Source organism: Tachysurus fulvidraco, chromosome 9 (genome assembly GCF_022655615.1).
Source record: "Tachysurus fulvidraco isolate hzauxx_2018 chromosome 9, HZAU_PFXX_2.0, whole genome shotgun sequence".
In the NCBI taxonomy this organism is placed as follows: Eukaryota; Metazoa; Chordata; class Actinopteri; order Siluriformes; family Bagridae; genus Tachysurus; species Tachysurus fulvidraco.
In genome coordinates this window covers 1,030,999-1,043,379 of record NC_062526.1, presented here as the reverse complement: position 1 = coordinate 1,043,379, position 12,381 = coordinate 1,030,999, and the positions used below count along the sequence as shown (strand labels likewise).

The 12,381-nt window shown below is 42.1% G+C and overlaps 1 protein-coding gene across 1 annotated transcript in view; it reads right to left on the bottom strand.

The window, feature by feature from the left end:
• Positions 1 to 11,952, bottom strand: part of LOC125145420 (EMI domain-containing protein 1-like) — an 18,001-nt gene extending 6,049 nt beyond the window's left edge. Inside the window, exon 1 of the mRNA XM_047818039.1 lies at positions 11,392 to 11,952. Coding sequence (XP_047673995.1) covers positions 11,392 to 11,555 — 164 coding nt within the window. The 5' untranslated portion in view covers positions 11,556 to 11,952. The remainder of the gene's footprint in view (positions 1 to 11,391) is intronic.
• Between the last annotated feature and the right edge of the window lie 429 nt (positions 11,953 to 12,381).

Genomic DNA, 12,381 nt, shown 5'->3' with positions numbered 1-12,381 from the left:
CCGCTAAGGTCTGAGAATAATATCAGACTCTAATGCTGAAGCGCAATCACCAAAGAAACCCAGTAAAATTTGCAAACCTTTATTGAACCTGCGTGTTCATGATCATCTGAGCGTTTAAACACACACAACAAAGTAAAAGTCATAATTCATAATTTCATCATCTTTTTTGATGTAAAGAACTGAACACTCAGATGATATAGAACCTGCTCATATCTCAACATTTACTCATTTTAAAGGTGCGGTCTCCGTTGTTTGAAAGCCAATTTTGACATATAAAATCACCAAAACAAACACACCCCTAACCCAAACGGGCACCACCCCTGTATCGATAGCTCCGCCCACACGTACATACGTAACCCAGGCGACTAACAGAAAGAAACGTGTCTTTATCATAGCTGAAGGGAAGAACAATACGATTGTAGATAAACAAACAAGCAAAAATGCCACACAAGCATAATGATGTAAAGGACAAAGGCATATATTAGTTCTGTGTAACAAAGCAAAACCAACGTTACTCACCTATCGAGAAGGAAAAAAGCGCCTCGGCGTCTTAAGTAAAGTCGGCCACATATTCACAGGTCGGAGTTTCCCGAGTCAATAACTCCTGAGCTAAACGCTGTTACTACACAAAACGCGGTTGTAGCTGCCTCTCTACATTACTACGATAGAAAAGAGGTGTTATTTGTGTAGTAACAGCGTTTAGCTCAGGAGTTATTGACTCGGGAAACTCCAACCTGTGAATATGTGGCCAACTTCCTGCTCCTTCAGTTCTCTCCAGCGCTGGAAAGCTGATCCTATATTAACACGTCCTACTTCTTGTCCTTATCGTAAGTCTTTCTTCTCTTTCTTTCTTTGTTTTTATCCTCCATGTCGATGTTAAAACCGCTTTCTGCTAACGTCACACATGCGCACCGGACACTCTCTCCGCCCGTATCGACAAGACCCGCCCCTTTCTGCTCATTGGCTACACGTTTGTTTTGATTTTTTTATTATTCGGCCCGACTCAGTTTTCTGAAGCATTTCTCAAAAATCGGAGACCGCACCTTTAAGGTTGAGAAAATAAAAATGAAGAAGATGAAATAACTTTTAACCAACAGATTTTTGTGAATTATATTTTATACGATTAGAGAATATTTTGCTTTCATTAACACACAAACATTAAAACCAGTCGACAGACAATACCTGCTTAAACGTATATTTTTTTAAACAGCCGGACTTTGGTTTAATCCGGAACGATCGCAGCTCTCTGTGAACGTTGTGGGATTTTTTTGTGTAGTTTGGAGTGAAGTGTAGTGACAGTGAGCTGTGTTACGAGCGTGTTGAGTAAATGACCGAGTTCCCACGCTCACGGCCTCGCCTCTGAACACGACCCCAGCGTGGGCTCAGGATCTCGCTCTGGGTTTTTTTCTCCTCTTTCTTTTCTTTCCTTCACTCGTTTTTCATTGTTTGCCCTTTTTTTTCCGCCCACAAAAATGCGTACAATGCTGTAATTAGCCGAATGCAAGCCTTCAGTTTCTGAACCACTGAACGGTTCTGACGCACGTTTTCACTTTCACTCCTAATTTCGGAGCAGGATGTCGGCTCGACTTAGAGAGAATTACTGTGATAGAACAGCGTGAAACGCGTCCCAACACCTCGAATAGCAGGGAGTTCAACACACACACACACACACACACACACACACACACACACACACACACACACACACACACACACACACACACACACACAGATATTTATACACCCTATTGTAGTATAGAGGTTATGTTAATCTGAATTCCAGTTTATTTTATTTCGGATTATTAAAGCTGCAGATCGGAAAAGTAAAAAAACTCAATGACTCGATGACGTTTGACATCCAGCGCTGCAGTGACCCACCAGGAAGGTGACCATCAGATCGACATGAGAAAATAAACACGGATTTTGAAGCCTGAATACAATCAGTGCCAGAAGCAAGAAGCTAAAATTATAAAGGTATAAACAAAATACAGCACAGATAGATAGATAGATAGATAGATAGATAGATAGATAGATAGATAGATAGATAGATAGATAGATAGATAGATAGATAGATAGATAGATAGATAGAATGGGGCATAGAAGTCTTTACAGTTTTTTTGGATTGCTTAAGCACGATTTTCAAAACAGGGCCCGTGTTTTCAAAACACTACACACAATTAGCACAACCACACACACACAATTAGCACAACCACACACACACAATTAGCACAACCACACACACAATTAGCACAACCACACACACAATTAGCACAACCACACACACAATTAGCACAACCACACACACAATTAGCACAACCACACACACAATTAGCACAACCACACACACAATTAGCACAACCACACACACAATTAGCACAACCACACACACAATTAGCACAACCACACACACAATTAACACAACCACACACACAATTAGCACAACCACACACACAATTAGCACAACCACACACACAATTAGCACAACCACACACACAATTAGCACAACCACACACACAATTAGCACAACCACACACACAATTAGCACAACCACACACACAATTAGCACAACCACACACACAATTAACACAACCACACACACAATTAGCACAACCACACACACAATTAGTAAAACACTACAGATCCCTTGCATAATTAAACACTCTTGTAAAAACTATACACTTCTGTTTAAAAACCACCCTTTGTTACCATATGAAACACACACGTGTCACATTACTATACTCTGTTTGCACGAGTTACACTCCGCTGTGATAAACCTACAACACTTTTAGCACTTCTACTTCCCTATGATTAGAGTAGGCTACCATCAATAAAGTACAAATATAATGTAAATTCACCAAACACTACACAAGACCAATGTTGCAGACTGAAGAAACTCATTTTTATCAACACGCCCAAAATGTTCCCATGTACTGTAAGTTTACTGTAAAAAATACAAAAAAAAACTAGACATTGTCTCTTCGCCTAGCTGGATCTGGCCAGAGAATTTCATCAACTTCGCAGGCAAAGTTGTCATTAGCAAGACACCTTGGAAAGAAACGTCGTGAATGACGAATCCATCCTTGCATTGCTGCTACCTCCATCTGGTCACAGGCCTCCTCCATGGCTTGGATGAGGGGTACCTCAGCCTGGAGACGGAGATCATATACCTTCCGACGACTCCCTTCTGTGTAATGGCTGCACACAGTGTTATAATACCCCCACGTTGCCCTGGGACATTGACTATAGCCCTGAAGCCAATGATGTTTCTTCCCCTCCTTCGTGTTCTCGTCATGTTGAACCCAGCCTCATCTACATATATGAACTCATGCTGGATCTCCTCTCCATCCATTTGTAAAACTCTCTGAAGAACAATGTCATGCAAAATTGTGTAGTTCAGTGTAGATATGATGTCGATATGATGATATTTTTACAACACACTGTACCTATTTTCCAGTCGACATGCTATCACACTTGCCACCGTGTATCGGCTTAGATTTGTCTGTACTCGCAGTCCAGCGTCCCTCAGCGTCAGGCCGCGGGTGACAACGTGGTCAACAAGTGTTGTGTGGATCTCATTTGTCAGATTCGGTCCTCTTTGAGCACCTTCTTGTCTTCCTCTTCCTCTTCCTCTACCTCTACCTCCAGCATGGCCTCCATCTCTTCCTCTTCCTCTGTTGATTCCTCCTCTGTTGATTCCTCTTCCTCCCCTTCCTCCTCCTCCTTCTCGTTCTCCTCGTTCTCCTCCTCGTCTTACTCTTTCTCTGACTCTTTACATTGTGCTTGAAGACCGATGAACTCACCTGCTGCTTTTTATATTCAATTCAAGTTCAATTCAATTCATTTATTTGTATAGCGCTTTTACAATAGAAATTGTCTCAAAGCAGCTTTACAGAACATAAACATAGAGCAGAAGGTAAACATATATTATAGTGATTATACACCTGATTGGTGTGTCTACAATTAAGCACACAAGTGTTTACACACCTGATGACTGTGTTGAACCGACTGGTTGGACGCTGCAGTAATTTGACAGTCAGCGCTTTGGTATTGCATGGAAGTGACTTCATGATAGATTTTTGTGTGTAATGTGTGTTAAGTGTGTTTAGTGTTTTGCAAATCACTGTGTGTAGAGTTTTGCGACAAGTGTGAGGTTGACAATGTGCTTATAGTTGTGCAAATATGGGCTGATGTTTTGCCTCTTGCGTGTAAGGTTTTGCTAATAGTGTACTACTGTTAATTTTAGTGTGTAAGCAATCCAAAAAAACTGTATTATCACCACATACGCATTACAGCACAGTGGAATTCTTTTCTTCACATACCCCAACTGAGGAGGTTGGGGTCAGAGTGCAGGGGCAGTTATGATACAGCGCCCCTGGAGCAGGGAGGGTTGAGGGCCTTGCTCAAGGGCCCAGCAGTGGCCAGGAGCAGTGGGCAGCCATTTATGCTGCGGCGCCCATGGAGCAGTTTGGGGGGGGAGTTTTGGTGCCGAGGCCCGAGACTCGAACCCACAACCTTAGAGTTAGGAGTCAAACTCTCCCCCTATTTATGGACAACATAGTGTGTGATGTCATATCCGGTTGCTACCCAAATTCACAGCGATCAGAGCAGAAGTCTCTCATACTGAATGTTCAGTGTGCCTGTTGTGGGCGGAGCCAGACGTTCCTCATCTAAAATAACATGATGCTGTTTTAACTGCTGAACATCAGACGAAGGAGCAGCCGCGGTCACCTGGAAACACAACTTAGCACTTAGCATCAACCGTTTCCAGACATCGCAGGAATCTGATGGGTTTAAACAAATACCGGACCCATGCAGCTGGGCTTGTAACACACACACACACACACACACACACACACACACACACACACACACACACACATGCGCGCGAGCACGTGTATAAAGGACCCTTAGGCTGCTTTTAGAGATGCCAAATGAGTCAAAAAACTTAGCTGGGCTTAGATCCTGTCTGAACCCCCAGGAGAGAGAGAGAGAGAGAGAGAGAGAGAGAGAGAGAGAGAGAGAGAGAGAGAGAGAGAGAGAGAGAGAGAGAGAGAGAAAGAGAGAGAGAGAGAGAGAGAAAGAGAGAGAAATAGCACTTTAATGCCTATTATCTCTCTAATCTGTCTCTCTCTCTCTCTCTCTCTCTCTCTCTTTTCTGAACAGTTTTACTGTGTCGTCGTTATTCAGACACACTACAGAGTCTCTGGGAGATTCAGCGTGTGGAGAATAAACACTTTAATCACAGAATAAATGAAAACTAAAACCAGGAGAGTGAGACGACATCTGAGCCGTAACCTTTAGCTCCATGTTTATCATACACAGTTTGGTGTGACGTGTAGATCCGTCATTCAGAAGTTCAGCATGACGCGAGTTTCTATCCAGCATGACGCGGATACGCAAATATCACCACATTTTAACAATACATGAAATTTCCTGTTAAAATCGTCGCTGCAGGAGATTCAAAATACTAAAATCTGTGAATATATTTTATTGTTAACTTCAGCTGAAATTCTGCAACCTCGTCAGAGTGATAATTAGGACCCGAACAGCAGACGTGTTACATTCTCACAGATTTCTACAGATTTACTGAAAACAGGAAACGAATATAAACAAACAAACAAACAAACAAATAAACAAAAACGATTCAAAGTCATTTAGTGTTATCACACGTGTAAAGTCTCAGGAACATGAAGCATGTCGTCATTAATCAGGAGTTCGATTTAATAAACCACTTTGTTCATCAATACTGAGGTTTTTATCCTTTAAACAGATCAATGCAGTGTTTCTGTAGATATTAAAACACACACACACACTCACACACACACACACACACACACACACTCACACAGACACACACACAGACACACACACACAGACACACACACACACACACACTCACACAGACACACTCACACAGACACACACACACAGACACACACACACAGACACACACACACACACACACACACACACACACACACACACACAGACACACACACACTCACACACACACACACACACACACACACACACACACACACACACACACTCACACAGACACACACACACACAGACACACACACACACACACACTCACACAGACACACACACACACACTCACACAGACACACACACACACACACTCACACACACACACACACACACACAGAGACACACACACACACACACACACACACACACAGACACACACACACACACACACACACAGACACACACACACACACACACACACACACACACACACACACACACACACACACTCACACACATAGACAGACAGAGAGAGAGAGAGAGAGAGAGAGAGAGAGAGAGAGAGAGAGAGAGAGAGAGAGAGAGAGAGAGAGAGAGAGACAGAGAGAGAGAGAGAGAGAGAGAGAGAGAGAGAGAGAGGATAATATTCAGGTGTTCCTGTCTCAGTAAACTCTCTGCCCTTAACACACACAGTGACCCTGAGAACACAGAATATTCCCAAAATGAATTCTGTGAGATAAAAATCACAAAGCAGATTTCTCAATATTTTTGGCGGTGAAGAAAAACAAAAGAGACTCTTTTTATTTTTTGCTGGGAGCGAACAGCGATTGACAGATATGGCCAAGAACCAAGGAGGAGGAGGAGAGAAAGAAAGCACAGATTAAAGAATATAAGAAGAAAAACAACAGTCAAGGCAGCAATAAGAAAGAAAAGAAGAAAGAAAGGAAGAAAGAAAGAAAGAAAGAAAGAAAGAAAGAATGAAAGAAAGGAAGTCATTCAATCATCCTGTTACATTAGCCGCCGTCCCGCAGGCCCAATGAAGAGGGAATATAACCCAATTAGGTCTGAGCTCAGGGTCCCAAAGCGCAGCACTGCTCTGAGGGACAACAAAGATTAATGAAGTGGTGAAAGAAAGTGTCACAAAAGGCCAAAAAACAAAAGAGTTAGAGAATTAGGAGGCGGAGGAGAGGAAAGGGGGATCCTGGACGTGTCCACAAGGTCACAGCGCTAATGGAGTGTACATGCTGGGGGAGGGGGGGAAGAGACGACGCGTCTCAACCAGTCTTCTCGGACAAAAATATGAATAAATAGAAAACTGATAAGAAGAAGACGAAGCGGATGAAAACGTGTGACTGTACAGAAGGTTTATTAGTTACACGTTATTAGTTTATCCGTCAGGACAACGTGTGGAGCTCCACTGAGTAAGTGCTGCACTTCACACTTCACACTTCACACGTGTGAAATTCCACACCTTGTCCATGCTGCCAGGCGTGAGGCTGTCGCTCCAGCACTGCTCAGCAAATCCAATCTCAAACAACCCTCATCCGATTTATTCTGAGACGTCTGTCAGATCTAACGGTCGTCTGCGATCGAAGGAAAATATTGAAGGTATAAAATTGCTTTGTATCACATCTGTTCTCGTCGAAACCCCCGAAAGCCAGAAGCGTCTTGAATGAACTCTTGCTTAAGTTCTCGATTCTGGATCCTTCGTTCATGCATTTCATCTTCGAACTTCTCGGGTCGCGGGGAGCCTGTGCCTATCTCAGGCGTCATGGGGCATCGAGGCAGGATACACCCTGGACGGAGTGCCAACCCATCACAGGGCACACACACACACTCTCATTCACTCACACTCACACACTACGGACAATTTCCCAGAGATGCCAATCAACCTACCATGTATGTCTTTGGACCGGGGGAGGAAACCGGAGTACCCGGAGGAAACCCCCGAGGCACGGGGAGAACATGCAAACTCCACACACACAAGGCGGAGGTGGGAATCGAACCCCGACCCTGGAGGTGTGAGGCGAACGTGCTAACCACTAAGCCACCGTGCCCCCCCCCCTCGATTCTGGATCCTGATTCTTTAAAACACTTTAATTCCCTCAGGACAAATTTATTCATAAGCATTTTAATATTTAAGTATGAGAATAATTCTGTTCTGTCAGTGTTGGTGTCATGACAAACAAACTAAATAATAAACACTTTGGGTTTGATTTCTAAACAAAATCAACAGACATTTCTTTAAGAAACAAAATTTTAGCGAGTTTTAGATTATTAAGTTTTAAAAAACGGTCAACTTCTTTACAAAGAAAATCGAACGATTCACACGAATAAGACATTTTCATCGGTTCGATTCTTAAGACGACACGTAATCACTACTGACCGATGTATTTAATGTTCATGTAGCAAGACATTTATGAATTTAAATAAAAAAAAAAAAGAACTTAGGAATCAGTCAGTCAGTCGTCGGTGGATCTTCAGGTGAGAAACACGGAGCTCCGCTTTCTCCGACCCTGAGAATAAAGCCGACGTGAACTCGGGTCGTCTCGAGACGTAACTGGAGATCGCTAACATCGTCTACGCTACAGGAGCTCGAACCCCGGTTCAAAAGGAACCAGCTGTCAGATACTCGACTTGACCTCGGCTCCCGACAGTGAAGGAAGTGCTCCCAGAATGCACTGCTCTCATTAGGGAAGAGGAAAATTCCAGAGGTTCTCCAGCTGTGTGTGTTTGCTAAACACTGTCTATCCTTGTGAGTCTGACTGACAGGAGGAGATAAACTCACAGTGAGGAGACCACAGGCGCTCATCCACACCTGCATACTTCACACACACAGACACACACATACAGTATACACACACACACACACACACACACACACACACACACACACACACACACACACACAAACACACACACACACACACAGGACAGGGTAAATATTTGTATGCTGGACGGAGACGGGATTTCGGCCACACACTCGTGTTCTCATTTTTCACCGAGATCACAGGATGGAAACGAGGCGTTTAGCGTTCTCCTTCTGGAAACTTCCTCTCAAAACCAACAAAGTAACAAACAGAGCTCAAAGAACAATTAGAGAACTGTATAAATAACTAGTTTAAAACGTTTTCCGTGTCACATCTGGGATTTATTTTCTCTTCTCGTTCACGTCTGCAGCTCTACACCTCTGTGTTTCGCCTCAAACGCCGCAACCCGAAAAACAAGCCGCACGGTCGATTCACTTCCTGCAGGTGAGTCGATTCAAAGTCGACTCGCTGTCTCACTTATAGAGTCCCCGAGCGTTAGACAACACACCGAGTGGAAGGACAGCAGGGTTCCGTGCGCGTGAAAGCCAAAAGGTTCTGTGGAGGGTTAATGAGGCTGTTGTCCATTTCTTAAACCTTTGAGGTTTCCTTTAAAAGAGTTGAACCAGAGAATGCTAGTGTGTAAGAGTTCGAGTGAAAGCAGGTCCTCGGTCAGTGCTTAAGACAGACAATAAGCAGAGTGAGGATGAGAGCGAGAGGTGGGTGTTTCCTCAAGTAAGAGGAAGTCGAGTGTCAGACACACAATGTGTGACAGTAAGATGGATGTGAGATTTGTTTTGTTTGCTAAAGTCTTTTTCTGTGGATGCGAATGGAGTCGGCGAAACTGGGAAAGGATTCTGAGTCAGTGCTGACAAAGCTGTGAGAGTTTCTGTGTTTACTGCAAAACATCATCCGAGGATGAAGAGAACGGAGGAACAAAGGAAATGATGAGAAATGCCCTGGAGTGAGCGAACACACATCTGTTAGCAGGAATCGGATCTCAACGCTCTGTTGAATAGATAATTATAAATTATTGTAGCTGAGACTAATTACAACCACACACACACACACACACACACACACACACACACACACACACACACACACACACACACACACACGTCTCTGATCGTTTCGCTTACCTACGCACGACACTCAAATACACTTGACCAAAGAGATAGATGTTAACGATTAAACTCATCTGAACCAGAAAATCACTTCATTTTGTTTATTATTATTTTATTACAGGATTCGAGTTATTCGAGAACCTGAAATATACGAGTTAAAAGAAAGAAAGCAGAAAGAAGAATTAGTTCTGAGCGATACGACTCTATAATATCAATATTGTTATTAATTATGTCATAAAACATTATTTGGAGATAGAGAAGGTCATAACTAATGAGCTGTGTGTGAATGTACATTTACAGCATTTAGCAGACACCTTTATATCCAGAGCGACTTCCATTTTTATACAACTGAGAAATTGAGGGTTAAGGGCCTTGCTCAGGGGCCCAGCAGAGGTAGATGTGGTGGATGTGGGAATTGAACTCACAACCTTCCAATTGGTAGCCCAACACCTTAACCACTAGGCTACCACACACCCCTCCCCCATGCCGAATGTGAATCAAAATTAAAACGGAGTAAATTCAAATTAAAATAAACCTTTAAGATCGTCTCCGTTTCAGCAAGACAATGTTTTTAATTTTGTTAAAGTTTAAATTCAAGCAACACAATTGTGTTGCTTGAATTGAAATGAATTTAAATGTGTTTTAAATGTGTTCAGCTGTCATCAAATCTGTTTTTTTCACTTCTCCCCACACAGGAATCCGAAACTTTAATCTTAAACCAGTTATTAGTTATGAAAAGACGTCAACCGTCTTTAATGCGCATAAACAGGCGTTTTATTTTTTGAAAAATAAATAAAAAATAAAATGTGTCGGTTTTACAAGATACATGTTCTTAGATTTAGAGAACACAATATCGCCGATATCTTATTTTCGGAGTCAGAAATATTTTAATGATTGTACTTTATTACTGTATTTCAGTAAGGTTTAAACTTGTGCTATTGTGCTATTGACAATATTTCTACTCTTACTTAATGATCAGGTTTAATGACAGAAATTTTATTTTATGTCAAACTTCTTGGTTAATACTTTTCCTGTGAGCATCATTTCTCTGCACCTCTGAATATTTTCACATCTATGAACACACAACATTTAGAAGTGCTTTAAACTTTAAGACACCTGAGACAATGTGATTTATTTGCCCTGAGCGTGTTTTAAACCTGCTGTTAAAAAGTGAATGATAATTATGATGATGATGATGTAAAAAAAATATATTTTTTAATAACAAGTTTAACAGTTACTAGAGTCACTTATATCAAAAAATCATGTACACATCTGAATAAAAATCAGCTTTTCTGACATCAGGCCTTCAACATGATCTGATTCGTTCTTGGTTGTTAATGTAACGATACGATATTTAATGATACCACTGTGCGATATGAAAGGGTTTAATATCATGATGATGATGATGATGATGATGATAGAACTGAAGATCCTTCACCTTGCTATCCTGCTAATTGATTTATAATTATTTAAACGTTTTTAACCAGTTCTTACTGTCACTTTTAGCTTATAATTAATTGATTATTAACTGAAATAATGAGTCTTTCCCGTAACTTTAACACCATGTCAGGTGTGAGGACGATTACAGAGACACATCAGTGACAGCGTGCTGGCGGTGACGGTGAGGGTGCGAAAACTTTTGCAACACACATTTGAGTTTGAGTTAAATACGTAAATTCGCGTACCTTTTGCTCGGGTCTCTGTTGAGTGAGGTCCCGGTTTGGTAGCTGTACAGTCCCGGTCCCCAGGTCCCCGTTATCCCGCACACCAAACACACCAGCAGCAGGAGTGTGTTACGGGAACCACACCGGTGAAGCGCGGACACCGAGCGTGAGGGACACGCGCTCATCACGGCGACGTCAAACACACACACACACACACACACACACACACACACACACACACACACACACACACACACACACACACACACACACACACACACACAACCGAAACTAAACTAAAATCGCGATAATGTTGAGTGCAGGCTGGTCAGGAGGAAAGACGTTTCTTCTTTAAAAGAAATGTATTTATTAAGAGTTGCGCGAAAAAAATAAAAAAAACTGAACTAAACTGTGCAATAAAGAGAGAAATGAAAAATGTATCAGCGAATTTGTCCCGAAATCCAGTGGAACAGAAGCGTTAAACGTGAGAAAGTTCCTCCGGTTCCTCCGGTCCTCCTCACATCTTCAGCACTTTTGTCAAGAGCAGCTTTATAGCGTCCTCTCGGTGTGTGTGTGTGTGTGTGTGTGTGTGTGTGTGTGTGTGTGTGTGTGTGTGTGTGTGTGTGGTGTGTGTGTGTGTGTGTGTGTGTGTGAGTGTGTGTGTGTGTGTGTGTTTATATCTTGGTGGGGACCAAATGTTACGCTGTGACTGAAATATTGCTGATACATGTTTCTAAAATAACATTAAAAAATTAAAATAAATAAATAAATATTTAAATATTTAAATATTTCCTTATTTGGTTATCAGAGTTAAGGTTAGGGTTAAATAGAATTTATTAGCTTCTACAATAGTTACATTAGTGGTAGGTCCTCATAAGTATAGTAAAACAAGTGTGTGTGTGTGTGTGTGTGTGTGTGTGTGTGTGTGTGTGTGTGTGTGTGATTCTTCAGCCAACCCCGTCCCTCTCTCTCTCTCTCTCTCACACACACACACACACACACACACACACA